Source organism: Erpetoichthys calabaricus, chromosome 14 (genome assembly GCF_900747795.2).
Source record: "Erpetoichthys calabaricus chromosome 14, fErpCal1.3, whole genome shotgun sequence".
NCBI lineage: Eukaryota > Metazoa > Chordata > Cladistia > Polypteriformes > Polypteridae > Erpetoichthys > Erpetoichthys calabaricus.
The window spans coordinates 35,070,438-35,088,221 of NC_041407.2; the positions used below are offsets into that span (position 1 = coordinate 35,070,438).

Genomic DNA, 17,784 nt, shown 5'->3' on the forward strand with positions numbered 1-17,784 from the left:
GCCGAACAATATCTACATACTTCTGTCATATCACTTATATCCATATATATATTCAATGTCTTTTTGCTGTTCCATTATTGATTTCCATTTGTTGGAGCTAATGCGATCTTTACTATCAGTTTTTTTTATAATCTGTAACCTGCTCTGCATGTATATTGCATCATCATTTTTGAACCTCTTTACATTGTTCTACTTTGTCTTCTACTCTTTGTCTTTTATTTCCATCCCCACTTGTACCTGTTAGGTTTTCAATTCCACTTGGTCTGGGCTGATTATAACTTTCCTTATTTTCCAAGTTTGCACTTAGATTATCATTGTTCTTTTTAGAATTATTTTCTCTCCAACGTTTTTAGACCTCTTTTCGACGCCCTTTCTTCTTTGCTTAGTCATTGACATTGCATCTAAAATGTATAAAATTATTGTCCAGAAAAGGTCTACATCGAAGGAAATGAAGAGATTGTATGTTTTGTATTAAAATGAGGAAAATGTAAAAATTTATAAGAGCTGAGAGCATAGGAACTGTGTCTGACAATAGCATTAACACAAATGAGAGGTGAGTGGACCATGGGCGTGGTTAAATCTCTTGGCACAGGAAACCTTAAAATTTTATTTTATATATATATATATATATATATATATATATATATATATATATATATATATATATACAGTAATCCCTCGCTACATCGCGCTTCGACTTTCGCGGCTTCACTCTATCGCGGATTTTATATGTAAGCATATCTAAATATATAATGCGGATTTTTCGCTGCTTCGCGGGTTTCTGTGGACAATGGGTCTTTTTACTTCGAGTACTTGCTTCCTCAGTTGGTCTGCCCAGTTGATTTCATACAAGGGACGCTATTGGCAGATGACTGAGAAGCTACCTAATCAGAGCACACAGTTAAAGTTCCTGTGTGCTGATTGGCTCAGTGACGGAGTGGTGCATTAACCAGGAAGTCTCATCTCACTCATTCAGCATTAACGTGCTCCTGCTACTGCTTCAGGGGCCGTGTCCAAGCGCCAACAGAAGATGCAAATGATTGCAGAAAAGGTAAAAGTTTTGGATATGTTGAAGGAAGGGAACAGCTACACCGCTGCAGGACACCATTACGGCATGAGTCCACGATTCTTTTTATTTAAAAAGGAGGAAAAGCATATAAGATCTACAGCCGCAGTATACTTTAACCAGGGCGCAAAACGAGTTGCAAGTGGACGTGATAAAGCAGTAGTCTGGATGGAATCTGCTTTAAGGATTTGGATTGAAGACTGCCAGAAGAATAACAACGGCGATGCTACACAATCGCTTGAAGAGGCTCCTTTAGAAGAGCTGTAACGCTCTCCTTTGTTGTGCAGTAAAATTAAACTCATCGTTATCGAACAAGTCGTCGTGTCATTGTTGGTGAGTAACCATAATTAATTATCTACGTACAGTACTTATTACATGTACATAGTTTAGTGTCACTGTACACACATTTTACTGTATACAATTTTTCTTGCATTGTACGTATTTATTGCTGGTGACCTGTCTGTCGTAATGGCTGTAACATATGTGATATCGGAGACGCTCGATATCTTTAAAATAATATTTAGGTTTTACTGTATGTGAACTGTGTTTACATACATAATTTCAACGAATCTTACCTAATATCTAAGAGAATACAAAGGGTTTATGCTGTATAATTGTGCGGGAAATGTTTATAATAGTGTGGGAGAGTTTATAAGGGCTTAAAATATATAAAAAGAACCATATAAACATATGGTTTCTACTTCGCGGATTTTCACTCTTCGCGGGGGGTTCTGGAACGCAACCCCCGCGATGGAGGAGGGATTACTGTATATATTATTTTTATAGCACCTTTCTGTTTCCTGGCAGAATGGAGGCATGCATGGATGCAGCGGCTTGGAAGTATATGTTTAGATATCGCTTTTTTCTTTATTTTATTGTTGCAATTTTACTTTTAAGCACAGTGAGCAACTGTACTCAGTCTAGTACAGTCCACATAACATACTGCTTGTAAGAAATACTGAATATTGGAATGAAAGGCTTTATTCCACCACCACCTCCCAATATCCTGTGACGAGCTCCTCAGCACATCGTTGCCCACCTGGATTACCATTCCAGAAAGGAGACAGGAGAGGAAGTAGAAAGGGGGTAAGAGAGCGTTCATACTAGACTAAATGACTCCCCGAACAAGCCAACTCTATTCTGCCTGTTCGTCGCAAACACCCAGTCTATAGTCAACCAGATGGACAAGCTGAAACTAAGGATTTCATCCCACAGGATGAACAGCTGCGCCTCTTTTTTTCCATCAAATCCTGGCAGAATGCTAACATCTCCGATGTAGCTATTGAGCTTGCAGACCGGACTGTTTACCGCTTGGATCGGACCTCTAAATCCAGTAAGGACAAGGAGGTGAGGTGTGCATATATATAAATAATGATTGGTGCACCTCCATGGTCATTGCTGAACAATATTGCTCTCCTGACTTAGAACTCGTAACGCTGAAGTGCAGACTTTTTTATCTACCGAGGGAATTTAGAGTCATGTTCCTCATCACAGGTTATATCCTTCCACAGCTAATGTCAAGCTGGCATTGAATAAACTGCACAATACTACAAATGGTCATCCAGATGACATATTTATCTTAGCGGGCGATTTTAATCACAGCAACCTTAAAACAGTGCTCCACAAATTTTATCAGTTTGTTAATTTCCCAACAAGAGGGATTAATACACTGGATCACATATACTACAATATAGCAAATTTTTATACAACGTCACCTTTAACCCACCTTGACCAATCAGATCGCATTTCTTTGTTCTTGACTCCTGCATACAAACTCCGTATCACCAGGACCAATCCTAATGTGTAAACAGTCAGAGTCTGGCCTGAAGGAGCCATAATTGAATTACAGAACTGCTTTGATGATACCAATTGAGAACTGTTCAAACAGGTAGTTACAAAGGACAATCACACTGACTTAAATGCCTATGCCTCTTCAATCTCATCCTACATTAACTTCTGTATGGACAATTTCACTATTACTAAGAGCAGCCATACTTTCCCTAATAGGAAGTCCTGGATGAACAGGGAGGTCCAAGACCTATTGAAGGCATGTGACATTTCTTTCCATATGGGAGACCCAGAGGCCTATAAAACAGCTAATTCCAATCTGAGGAAAGGCATTAAGGAGGCAAAGCACTGCTACAAAGCAAAAATTGAAGAGCGTTTTAACTGCTCTAACTCCTGATGCATGTGGCAGGGCATTAGGTCCATTTCTTTTTTGATGGCCTCAATCACTTCTTCGCATGGTTTGAGAAGGACAGCAACCAACCTACGGTATCTCCAAACTAACCCAGCCAGAGGCCCCATTATGCACTCTAGTGCTGAATGCACATTAGTTGAGACGGGCTCTAAGCCATATTGATGTGGTTACTGGATGGGTCCTGAAGCATTGTGCAAAACAGCTGACAGCACTGTTCTCTGTCCTTTTTCATCTCCGTAGAACAGGCCACTCTTCACTCTTACTTCAAGTCCGCTATAGTTGTCCCTATTCCAAAACAGGCAATAATGAGGTTCCTGAGTGATTATCACCCAGTGGGCCTGACCCCTATTGTTATGAAATGCTTTAAGCGGCTTACTCAGACACATTAAGAGCAACATCCCCACCTCCCTAGACCAATAACAGTTCGTTTATAGGTCAAACAAGTCAACTGATGACACTGTGTCACTTGCACAGTAACAAACTAGCTGTCAAACTAAACAACTTGGGTCTCACACCTGTCTAACTGGATTTTAGATTTTCTCACTAACAGACCACAAACTGCACGCATGGATAAGCATTTCTCTTCATCCATAACACTTAAGACTGGGGTGCCGCAGGGCTGTGTACTAAGCCCTCTCCTGTATTCCCTCCTCACAAATAACTGCAAACCTACCCATGATACTAACATCATAGTAAAGTTTGCAGACAACACTACAGTAATAGGCCTGATCTCCAATAATGACAAAGCAGTTTATAAAGAAGAGGTTGAGAATCTGGAGAGTTGGAGCCAGAACAACCTTGCACTCAACTTTAAGAAAACAAATTAACTGATTTTGGACTTCAGTACATTGAACTACTGTGGTCACCATCCCATCAGCATTAACAGCGAGAGGGTGGAGACAGTCCAAAGTTTCGGGTTCTTGGGAGTCCACATCAGTTTTGACCTGTCATGGACAACAAACACGACAACAATGGCCAAGAAATGTCTCCAGAGGCTCTCAACAACTGCTGGTTAGCTTCTACAAGTGCACCACAGAGTCTGTCATCATTTATTGCATTACAGTGTGGTACACTGGCTGCACCTCTGAGAACAAGAAGACCTTGTAGCATATCTTAAAAATGGCGAAGAGAATTACTGGCACTCAGCTACCATCACTAGAAGATACACTATATTTCCAAAAGTATTGGTACACCCCTCCAAATCATTGAATTCAAGTGTTCCAATCAGTTTCATGGCCACCAGTGTAGAAAATCAAGCACCTAGGCATGCAGACTGCTTCTACAAACCTTTGTGAAAGAATGGGTTGCTCTCTGGAGCTCAATGAATTCACGCGTGGCACCGTAATAAGATGCTACCTATGCAATAAATCCATTTGTGAAATTTCCTCGCTACTAAATATTCCACAGTTAACTGTTTGTAGTATTATAACAAAGTGGAAGCAATTAGGAATAACAGCAACTCTGCCACGAAGTGTTAGGCCATGTAAAATCACAGAGCGGGGACAGTACATGCTGAGGCGCACAGTGTCAGAAGTCGCTAACTTTCTGCAGAGTCAATAGCTACAGACCTCCACACTTTGTGTGGCCTCCAGATTAGCTCAAGAACAGTGCATAGAGAGAGAGAGCTTTATGGAATCTGTTTCCATTGCCGAACAGCTTTATCCAAGCCTTACATCACCAAATGCAATGCAAAGTGTCGGATGCAGTGATGTAAAGCACACTGCCACTGGACTCTGGAGAAATGGAGACATATCTTCTGGAGTGACAAATCTCGCTTCTCTGTCTGGCAATCTGATGGACGAGTCTGGGTTTGGTGGTTGGCAGGAGAACGGTACTTGCCTCACTGCATTGTGCCAAGTGTGAAGTTTGGCTGAGGGGGGATTATGGTGTAGGGTTATTTTTCAGGGGTTGGGCTTGGCCCCTTAATTTCAGTAAAAGGAACTCAATGCTTCAGCATACAAAACCATTTTGGACAATTTCATCCTCACAACTTTGTTGGAACAGTTTGGGGATGGCCCCTTCCTGTTCCAACATGAATGCGCACCAGTGCACAAAGCAAAGTCAAGAAAGAAATGGATGAGCGAGTTTGGAACTTGACTGGCCTGCACAGAGCCCTGACCTCAACCCAGTAGAGCACCTTTGGGGTGAATTAGAGCGGAGATTGTGAGCCAGGCCTTCTCGTCCAACAATAGTGCCTGACCTCACAAATGCTCTCCTGGAAGAATGGTCAAAAATTCCCATAAACATACTCCTAAACCTTGTGGAAAGCCTTCCCAGAAAAATTGAAGCTGTTATAGCTGCAAATGATGGACCAACTCCATATTAAAGCCTAAGTATTAAGAGTAGGATGTTATTAAAGTTCATGTGTGTGTAAAGGCAGGTGTTCCAATACTTTTGTTTGTGATAGTTGTGCCTAAAAATTTGAAGGATTCCACCATATTTACTACGGAATCATTAAGTTCTAGTGGGAGAGGTTGTAACTGCTGTTTGCGAAAGTCAATGACCATTTTCATTTTTTGGTGGTATTTAGCACTAAGTTGTTGGAAGCACAGCAAGACACAAGACGAGATACCTCTTTTCTACAGGGTGTTTCATTGCCATTAGTAATTAGACCAATAATGGTGGTGTCAACAGCGAACTTGATTTTAACTGAAGGATCAGTGGACCTGCAGTCATTGGTGTTCAAGGATTAAATAGGGGGGAAAGTGCATAGCCTTGAGGGGCACCTCTACTAATACAGAGACAGTCTGAGACGTGGGAGCCAACACAAACGAATGGGTACCAGTTTAGCAGAAAACTGTAAATCTTTCTTATAGATCAAAGGATTCAGCTCAGTCTGTAGAAGATTAGTTATCAACAGTTCATTGACAATGGTGTTAAAAGTTGAACTGAAGTCAACAAACTGGCATAAGTTCCTTTACAGTGCATGTTGATGGCACCATCCACAGATCTATTTGTTCAATATGCAAACTGAAGAAGGTCAAGATCAGTAGCAGTAACAGACTTCAGATGGGTTAGAACAAGCCATTCAAATATTTTCATTAAAACTGATGTAAAAGCAATAGGCCTGTAATCATTGAGGCAGCTTATTTTATCACTTTTGGGAGCAGCAACAACAACAGAAGATTTAAAGCAATCTGGTATGGCACACTGTGCAAGAGACTGGTTAAAAATGACTGTGAAGAGATGAGCTAGCTGCCTGGCGCAGGTGAGACAGTCAGGACCGGCTGACTTTTTGCAGTTCTGTGTTGCAAAGCTTCTCGACAGCATATTCCTTGATGGAAAAGAAAGAAGAGGGCTGAGGCTTTTGTGAAGAAGTGGATGGTGTTACAGCCACTTCAGAGCTGAAGGAGCAGAGGGGATGTAAGCACTTAGTACCTTATTGTTCAAATTTGCCATAAATGTTTGTCAGGGAGGGATGAATCTGAGTGAGCACTGGGAGATGTCTTTTTGTAATTAGTAACAGTCTGAAGGCTTTTCTATACAGAGGAGCTATTATTTGCAGAAAACTGAAGTGTCAGGTGATTTTTGTTTGTCCATTTAGCATATGTGATTGCCTATTCCTTGCCAGTCTATAAGCATCCTTATTATCAGTTTTATGGCCTCTTTCTTTCATCTGATTGAGATTCTTTAGATCTTTGGTGAATCACGTCTTTCCATTGTTATAAATAACAATAGTTTTGCTGGGAATGCAAACCTCTTCACAAAAGCCGATATAAGATGCAACAGCGTCAGTCAGCTCATGAATGTTTTCACAAGCATTTTGTCCCAATCTCTACAGTCCAGACAATCTTATAATGCTTCATGACTCATCATTTCATGAACAAATTTCTTCTTCTTCTTAGCTTAATTTTACACTTTGTTTATAAGTGGGTAATAAATGTAGCATAACATTGTCAGAATTACCCAGCAGCGTGCAAGGTAAAGCCCAGTATGCATCCTTTATGGCGCAGTAATAGTGATCCAAAGTCCTCCCGTCCCTGGTCAGGTATTTAACAAGCTGTTTGTATCTGTGAAGCTCAATGATTAGGTTTGCATTATTAAAGTCACCCATCACTATAATCTGGGAATTTGCATGACTGTTCTCCAAGTTTGTGGTGTAATGTAATCCGGTAACTGCTGCTGTGCTTCATTCACGTTCATGTCAGGCAGGATGTAAACAAGAATTATTGAAGAGAAGTCTGGGGGTGAATAGAATGACTTACAGTTAATAGCAAATAGTTCCAGATTGTTGGAGCAGTGCTTTGATAATATGGAAACATCAGTACATGTGGAAGCAGAAGCACCACATTTTGACTTATTGCAATGATCAGCAACTCTACCTGCTCTGTAAAGCAGAAACCCTAGCAGTTCTAATGCAGAGTTGGGAACTGATGCATTAAGCCAAGTCTCCACAAAGCAATATGCTGAAGCGAGAAAATAATCCTTACTTGTTGTTAGAAGAAGGTTTAGTTAATCTATTTTGCTCCACAGTGATCTGACATTGGATAAAATAAGATCAGGAAGGGGTGCTCGAAAAGCGCATCCCCTGAACCACACGAGAGGTCCTGCATGCTTCCCCCTTATCAGCTTCAGTTGCAGTTTACCTGCATGGGAGTCCAAGTCTGCAGCAGGGGGGATCACAAGTGGTAAATCCATATGTAAGTGTCCTTGATCAGTAGAGGATAAATGAAGTCCAATCCCAAAAGATAGGAGTTGATCTTGTGTCTAAGTAATTCTAATATTGTTGCAAAAGGCAGCATTAACATACAAAAACCAACAGACATATAAGCAGCAACCAAACAACCTAGCTGCCCTGATCAGCACCATCATGGATAAAGGAACATTTTAGACCATTCATTTAATAAACAACATGGAAAACCTGCTGAGTTGCCTGTATGCCTAAATAAGAAGGATGTAATTTAGAGTGCTTAATGACACACGTCTAATATCCAGCTGTAAAATAGTATCTGAAGTTATACAGATTCTGTCCACATACATATTGGGAGAACATGCAGACTTCATAAAGACGCTGACCAGACTAGCAATAATACCTGAGCTCATGGCACTGTGTAATAATAATGATAATAATAAAAATAATAAAACATCTTTGGAATGATCGAAGCACTTCACAAATATTCAAAGGATACATAAAAATAAAAGTAAAGATGGCATTAATAACACAGTGTATAAACTCAGTCATCAGTCAGTCATCTTTCAACCTGCTGTATCCTAACACAGGGTCACGGGGTCTGCTGGAGGCAATTCCAGCCAACACAGGGCCAGGGGCGCCAGCCCCACCGCTGGACACACACACACACACCAAACACACACTAGGGACAATTTAGGATCACCAATGCACTGAACCTGCATGTCTTTGGACTGTGGGAGGAAACCAGAGCACCCAGAGGAAACCCACGCAGACACGGGGAGAACATGCAAACTCCACGCAGGGATGACCCGGGAAGTGAACCCAGGTCTCCTTACTGCGAGGCAGCAGTGCTACCACTGTGCCACCGTGCTGCCCAAATATATATTAATGTTTGAAATTAAAGTTTGTAATTAGACTAAGAAATGAGTGGGGGGTAAAAAAAGGCCATGAACAAATAACATTTTTGCACAATTACTGTACATGTTGGGATATAAATGTAGATGTTACAATCAACCACAGTGTTAATGAACAATAAATAGGATAAGAGCGGATTTTGTTATCAGTTTTACAGCCAAAAACTGAACGACATTGACCACTTATTGGCTACTGTTTGCTGTTCAATTCAGACCTAACAATCCCAGCCTGACATGTGTGGCACTGCAAAGTAAACAGCCCTGACAGAGTTGCCTCACTAAAGCTGATGTCACATTAGAATTGCAAACTTCAAGGCTTTTTTTTTTTGCTTGTTTTTGCATGACACACCAAGATTGGCATCTGCAATGAATCACATAGTTCACATGCCTGTGACGATGCGGGTCTTGCTCCAAGCTCCCTTTTCTCTTCTGGGAGCCCTTTAACCCAACACCGTCAGTTATGTAACCAGATGAATTGTTAGATGGGGACAAATCAAACTGAGCAAGGGGATGGTGCAAAAAGTGAACAAGTGCTTTTATTAAAAAGAATCAAACAAAACCAAAACAGTGTCTAAAGTGCAGTGCTTCAAAGTTCAATAAATAAATCCATAAAAACAATAGGTGGAGGTTGAAAATCCAAAATAAATAAATCCATTATAAAGCCACTAGTGCACTGGTTATTTATTTAAAAACTGGCCATTCTTCCTAAGCCACGAACCCGCTATATCACAGTGCCTTACTGCTAATGAGCCATATGTTAAGCATGAAAATGTTACACAAAGAAAGTTTGAAGCACACAGATCCAATATCAGAGTTTGATTGATAACACTGACTGCATACTATGCATCTGCATAATCTGTCACTGGAAAGGCATCATCAATAAACAAGTAATATGTGTACAAAGCAAGTTTAAATTGCTTAAATTCCTGCCTTCTTTGATGTTTAACAATAACATGTTTCCAGTCTAAATACTCAATAAAATTGTTTTTTCGGTGTGGCTATTCAATCTTGACACATCCATGACTCTGATTTTTAAATTATTTAGAGATATCTTCCAAAGTAATGGGTGGGATGTTTTAATTTAAGTACCATTTCATTGAAGTTCAATGAAACTTGCCTGCCATTTGCTGACAACAGAACACCTGTGACTGACAGTCAATTTTGCCCAGTCAAATCTACAGAATAAGTCATTGACAAGTCATGAGGCTTTGGTATTTGCTGCTAGTTCTTGAAAGGAAAGTTGACTGATGGATGAAATGACCAGTGAATGACCACAGATTCAGACGACTGCAGTGAGGGGCACTTGCACATTCACATAAATTAAAGCTTATTCCTAACAACATTTACTACTGTGTAGTTTTAAGTAATATTTAATAAGTATTCTGGCAACTGCATGCTCAAATGCACATTATGCATGGACTAGTGTGATGAAGATCAAAATTACAATTACAAAAACTACTTTTGCTTTGATTTTCTCATTTATTTCTAGTTTTCAGATATTTTGTAATTTTTATATGATTTTTTTTTCATTAATGACATTTCTTTTTAATTTCCATTAACAGGAATAATGCTGGTATTAACTTTAAATTACAAAAAATAGTTTTGCTTTGATTTTCTCATTTTTTATTTCTAGTTTTCAGATATTTTGTAATTTTTGTATGATTTTTTTTTTCATTAATGACATGTCATTTTAATTTTCTTTAACAGGAATAATGCTGGTATTGACTTTAAGTCGGTACTACTGATATTGTAAAAAAGCTAGTACAGTTTTGTTTTTGGAACTTTGGTATTGATTTGCCCCGAAAGTATCAGTTCCCTAGCTAGAGTTTAATGTTGTTTTTCTTGTCCTTTTGTGCCATTTATCTATGCTAATTTTACTTTCGTTTATTATCTGTTTTGTTTCCAACGCCTGTGTTATGTTCCTTGTATTTTGAGAGTAGGTTCCCCAAGAGACAGGACCACCTGCTAACTACTGCCAGGAACTGCCTCTGCCCTGTAAATATGGAGGTGTCTCCCATAATCCCTGGAGGTTCATGTTGAATGTGCTATGAAGTTTTTGACTGTTCCTGTGATTTTTCTGTTATTTGTATTTATTTGTGACTTTTTAGGTTTTGACCCTTTTTGCTGTGTTAGTATCTGTATTGAGACCTTGTTTGATTTGGATTGCTTTATTGTTTTGTTCATATTAAATGGAAGACTTTTTGTGAGGAATGAATCTTTTTGTTTTTATAAAGATTTTGGGTTTGCCTGTTTATATACATCATGAAGCCTAAACAAGCATAGCATATTCAATTCTATAATTGTGGTACAAATCTGGGACTGATCTGATCATTTAGTGGACTCACACTGTCTTTTTCTATTATTTTCTGATTGTTTATTTTTCATTTTTACACGTTTCATAGATATTTACTCTGTATCCTTTGGTTTAATGGCACCTGTAAAACTTTGTTTCTTTGTTGGGTTTATAATTTTTTGTTGCCAGTGGGTACTAAATTAGTTGAAGATACAAGATACCTTTATTGACACTGAAGAATACAATGAAATATTATTTGGAGCAAACCTATAGATGCCTTAGATAAAAGTATATAAGAGTAGACAATAAACTAAGTAAACATTAAACTATGAGAAGTATGGATACTATTAACGGTTCCACAGAGTAAAAGTAAAGGTAAACATGTAAGCATACGGTAAGGAGAGAAATAATAAATTAAGTCACAAATAAATGAAGTCACATTAAAGATTAGAGTCAAAATAATGGTCATGAGTTCCACATGGATCATGTACAGTACAAGTGTGTGTCTGTGTGTGGTTGATGCTTATTTTCAGTTCAATCAGTGGTGGTTTCTGTTATAGGAAGGGGCAGTGATTGCTGTGCATTTAACAGGTTGTTTGCTTTGAGATTAAAACTGTTCTTCAGCCTGGTAGTGTGGGCATGCGGGGCTCTGAAGCACCTGCCAGTGGGCAGAGGAGTAAAAATGTTATGGCCGGGGTGTGTTGGATCTCTTCAACTATTCTTTGCTTTTCTGCTGGAGTGCTAGTGAAGATACTGTATATTAATGCATTCTGTCATATACTGTATGAAGGTGAGTGTGTGAATAGTATATGTACAGTGCATCCGGAAAGTATTCACAGCGCATCACTTTTTGCACATTTTGTTATGTTACAGCCTTATTCCAAAATGGATTAAATTCATTTTTTTCCTCAGAATTCTACACACAACACCCCATAATGACAACCTGAAAAAAGTTTACTTGAGATGTTTGCAAATTTATTAAAAATAAAAAAAATTAAGAAAGCACATGAACATAAGTATTCACAGCCTTTGCCATGAAGCTCAAAATTGAGCTCAGGTGCATCTGTTTCCCCTGATCATCCTTGAGATGTTTCTGCAGCTTAATTGGAGTCCACCTGTGGTAAATTCAATTGCTTGGACATGATTTGGAAAGGCACACCTGTCTATATAAGGTTCCACAGTTGACAGTTCATGTCAGAGCACAAACCAAGCATAAAGTCGAAGGAATTGTCTGTAGACCTCCGAGACAGGATTGTCTTGAGGCACAAATCTGGGGAAGGTTACAGAAAAATTTCTGCTGCTTTGAAGATCCCAATGAGCACAGTGGCCTCCATCATCCATAAGTGGAAGAAGTTCGAAACCACCAGGACTCTTCCTAGAGCTGGCCGGCCGTCTAAAGTGAGCGATCGGGGGAGAAGGGCCTTAGTCAGGGAGATGGCCAAGAACCCGATGGTCACTCTGTCAAAGCTCCAGAGGTCCTCTGTGGAGAGAGGAGAACCTTCCAGAAGGACAACCATCTCTGCAGCAATCCACCAATCAGGCCTGTATGGTAGAGTGGCCAGACGGAAGCCACTCCTTAGTAAAAGGCACATGGCAGCCCGCCTGGAGTTTGCCAAAAGGCACCTGAAGGACTCTCAGACTTGATACTGAAAGAAAATATGAGAAAGAAAATTCTCTGGTCTGATGAGACAAAGATTGAACTCTTTGGTGTGAATGCCAGGCGTCGCGTTTGGAGGAAACCAGGCACCGCTCATCACCAGGCTAATACCATCCCTTCAGTGAAGCATGGTGGTGGCAGCATCATGCTGTGGGGATGTTTTTCAGTGGCAGGAACTGGGAGACTAGTCAGGATAAAGGGAAAGATGACTGCAGCAATGTATAGAGACATCCTGGATGAAAACCTGCTCCAGAGCATTCTTGACCTCAGACTGGGGCGACGGTTCATCTTTCAGCAGGACAACGACCCTAAGCACACAGCCAAGATATCAAAGGAGTGGCTTCAGGACAACTCTGTGAATGTCCTTGAGTGGCCCAGACTTGAATCTGATTGAACATCTTTGGAGAGATCTTAAAATGGCTGTGCACCGACGCTTCCCATCCAACCTGATAGAGCTTGAGAGGTGCTGCAAAGAGGAATGGGCGAAACTAGCCAAGGATAGGTGTGCCAAGCTTGTGGCATCATATTCAAAAAGACTTGAGGCTGTAATTGCTGCCAAAGGTGCATCGACAAAGTATTGAGCAAAGGCTGTGAATACTTACAGTATGTACATGTGATTTCTCAGTTTTTTTATTTTTAATAAATTTGCAAAAACCTCAAGTAAACTTTTTTTCATGTTGTCATTATGGGGTGTTGTGTGTAGAATTCTGAGGAAAAAAAAGAATTTAATCCATTTTGGAATAAGGCTGTAACATAACAAAATGTGGAAAAAAGTGATGCGCTGTGAATACTTTCCGGATGCACTGTACATATATGTGTGTGGATGTGCATACACACTATACACACACACTTTCACTTGCACATCATCATTTGCAAATCTCCTGTATAAATTCTGCAACTTTGTTTGAAGGTTTTCTTTTTAACTTATGCTATATATGTTATTTGTATGTAATGTTATGTTCCATTATAAGTAGCTTCAAATCTGCCAAGTCAAATTCCTGTACATTAAGTACTGGTGAATAAAAGTGATTCTGATACTGAACAGATGTTCAGTATTCAATGCAAATGGTGTGCAGGTAAAAATTCAGTATGTGCATAGAAATACATTCATCTTTGTTTCTACTACTATTGTTATTAACGCAGTGTAAGTAAACACAAAGTAGGAATTCCCGGAAGAAAATACGCTGGTTAGACACGGGTAGATGACAGTCTACAACAGGAGATAGCAAAAATGAATATAAAATAGGAAGTAATATTATATATAGTACATAAAATAATAAAGTGTTTTTGAAATTAAATAACCATTTGTTTTAAAGTCATTGCAGGTTAAAGTAACATGTGATATCTGAGTACACTTGTTATTTGATTCTTGCATTTTTTGATTATGTTGCCAGGCACATTATCTGGAGAAAATGTAGTTCTGTCACAGACAATAATATTGTATGTATTAAGCTGATAGGTAGAACATGTATGATATACAGTTTGACAGCTATAAAGTAAGCTATGTTATACACATTCACAACTCTGTTCTTGTGGACATTTTTTGATCTGACAAAAAATAAAAGTTAAATGCTGAGAAAGTAAAACTAAAAAACAAAAAAGAGCAAAGAACTAAAATTAGAAAATGGCAAAAAATCTAGAACTAAATAAAAACTAAAAAAAGAACAAAAAACTAAATAAAAATTAAAACAAAAAAATCAAGTATAAAATGAAAATTAAATATCCTAAAACTAGAAAAATAATGGCTGATACTGCACTAGTATATGACTGCAAGTAAACAGATTACTCTGGAAATCACAATATTATGTGAAAAAACAGGAGTAAAAAGTACATATAAAAATGGCTGACAGTGGCGATGATACATCACTGCTTGAACAGGTGAAAAGGGGTCATGTCTGGAAATGGTTGGTGTTTGAGGCATAATTTCAGTGTGCAGTTTTACTTTTTATTTTAAAAAATCCAAAATGCACCCATATAGGCTTTAATTATTGCCACTTTTATCCTGTTAGAGTTACTTCAGAAATAGGCTCATGCATGAGGTCTTATCATTCAGTTTGTAGTGTCACACAGTTGTAAGAGTAGACAAAATGATGGTGAGATGAATCGCTTTTTAATACAAGTTTCCTACACAGTCCCTATAAAAGAACAGAGGCTTAGCATTCATTATCTGATTGCTTCAAGCATCTCCACAGATGTCTGTCCCTCCGTTCTGTAATTGGTTTGTGCAGTTATGGGTCAAAGGGAAATCTTACTTCATATAGGATTGTAGCAATTGAAAATCAAGTCAAGTTTCAGACAAATTAAAATGTATTTATTGCTTTAAAGCCCAAAGCCCAGCAATTATGCCAGTTAGCAGGACAGGCAAAACTGCGTACTTCACTGCTACGTAAATGCGAATATGTAAACACTAAATTTGTGTCATTTGTTTGGTTTTTAAATGTGTCAATTTTAGTGAATAATTGTAGTGTCATACATTTGAAAGATATATTAGCAAATCTAATGCAGTATACCAGTTATACTGCATGTTCAGTTAATATTCTAATTCTGGATTTGTACACAAGGTAAGTAATTGCAATATTGGATTAATATTAGGTGTGATTTCACACAGAAAAGTAATGTTTGAACAAACTAAAAAGTAAAAAGCAACAGATATAGAAAATAAAAGCACCAAGATTTTTGACTCATCCATTAAGTGTTAGAAATTAATATTATTCCTTATTTGTTATGTGCTTGATAATAGTTTTTTTTATATAGATAATTAATTTTGTGGGGTATTTTTTTTCTTTTTTTTTTGGAAAAAGATTTCATTTTTATTTTGGTTGTTGTCTTTTGTTTAAAAATGCTCAGTTACATGTTGTGTGACCCCAAGCAGCACTCCAATGACATTTTCAGAAGTTCAGCTATAAATATACCAGTTCCGCAATGTAGCTTCACACCTCTATGGATAAATTCTTTCAAAAAAAACTTCTAGTGTAGTGAGTATATTTTTCACGTAGGCCAACACTAAGTTTCATCTCGGTTTTGACTTTTTTCTGTACCTTTCTGTACCATTAACCCTTGTGTTTTATTTGCTGTTTATTATCTGTTTGGTTCTGACTTTTGGAGGTCCCTCATTACAAACCTATGTGATGTGACATCTCCTGGTCTTCTTGCATCACACAATAATCTGTGGAAACTCAGTCTTAGCATTAGATATTACTCTTTAGTAAGTTTTTATTTTAACCTACTAATGATGCAAATATAAATTTTACAATAGCAAATGTTCTAAACCTAACAGAAGAATCCAATAACAAATCAGGTTTTAAAAGCATGTTGTTACAAAAACAGCTTTAAAGAGTTTGTTAAAATAAAAATATCCAGAATTACCTTGGAATGTGCTAATTCAACATTACAGATATAATATTTTTTAAATTCTTATTTATAGTATTGATTTTAAGCAGTGTTTTTCTTTTACCCGAGAGAAAAGTTCCGAGAATATATTGGTACTGTGTACATGATTAAGACAAATCATGTACAACACAAAGATATTATCTTTTATGAACCCTATTCTGAAATCCCCCCAACATTATAAAATTCCCCTCATTTGTTGTTACATACGGGAAATCCCTTTGTTCACTACACATTCAAATTCAAGCCCAGAATTGTATTTTCATATTAATCAAAGCCAATATTAACTTCTTAAATGCAAGTTTGGTAACTACTTATTGGTTACACTATTATTTTAAAGTGGTTGTTAACTAATAGTGTTTATATATTTTATAAGTTTATTAATCTGTTTTTGTTACAGAAAAAAGCACAGTATTATTCACTTGAGTAATGGAGATACTACTAATAAAAAGCATTTGAATGGGATTTCTGTTTTTGCTGTGGTATCAAATAGGTCTCCAGTATTGTGAAATTTCATTGGCATTGATATCAAATACAAAAATTGCAATATTATGACATCCCTGGTTATCAGAGCCAAGGAAAACAGTTTTACTGATCATACAAAACTATATAATGCTTTTAATTAAAGCTGAGGTCAGTGTTATATTAAAAACATTTTTATTGTTACAGAACAGCAGTAAATTCACAAACTGGGTCATGCACACCAGCTGGTGGACTAGTCACTGGTAAGTATAAGGTTTTATAAGTGATTTTTAGGTTGTTAAAAATAATGATTGTTTTTTTTCTTATTTTCCTTTCTTGATATGTAACTATAAGTATACTTTGCAGTTTAGCTTCAAGAGTGAACCTAAAACCATATACTATAATTTAGACCACCAATTCAAACTATTCCAAGGCACTTAACAAAATGAAATATACTAGACTCACAGCAGAATGATGACCTCTTATACTTGAATAAGTGAGCAAAACAACATTGTAAATAAGAACCTTAATAATACAAACAAACATACAATTGCAGCAGAGAAATTCTTTGCCCTTCATTCGGTGCTGTCTTGTTCTTCACTCGTAGATCTATAGCATTGAGGTTCACAGCATTGCTGTGGATTTGACACACATACAGTACGTCACCAAATAAGGTAAGGTAAATGAAACATTTTAGTATCACATATCAGTAGGGTGATGCCATCACCATGTTGTAATAGGCTGACATGGTGATCAAAGTAACAATAGAAATACTTAATATCACAGTCAGTCACACTTAGCACTAGAATTACCAAAGCCTACGAAAAAACTCGTAAATCCGGCCCACCTTAAATCCCTTCGCACCTCTCCGTCAGCGTCTTTTGTCCTGTAAATGTGCTGATCAAGACAAGCAGCAAGCAGCCTGCTATTCCATCCCCCCACCGCCGCAGAACATGCACAAAGTTCTCCCAGCTCATGCCTTGATTGATTATCTGAGAGTGAGCTACCCAGAATTGTAAGGGGAAATAATTTGATGTGTGTTTTGTGTCTACAACAATCTATGTAAAAAAAAAAAAAAAAGTCACTCCCAGATAATCAATCAAGGCAGGAACTTGGAGAACTTCTTACCCATTCTGAGGTGGTGGGGGGATGGTATAGCAGGCTGCTTGCTGCTT

At 38.0% G+C, this 17,784-nt stretch overlaps 1 protein-coding gene across 2 annotated transcripts in view; it reads left to right on the forward strand.

Moving 5' to 3' along the window:
* slc26a11 (solute carrier family 26 member 11) overlaps window positions 1-17,784 on the forward strand; it is a 131,662-nt gene that overhangs the window by 68,320 nt on the left and 45,558 nt on the right. For both annotated transcript variants that reach the window (XM_028819300.2, XM_028819302.2), the window contains exon 11: window positions 16,817-16,872. In XM_028819300.2, the coding sequence (XP_028675133.1) occupies window positions 16,817-16,872 (56 nt within the window). The remainder of the gene's footprint in view (window positions 1-16,816; window positions 16,873-17,784) is intronic.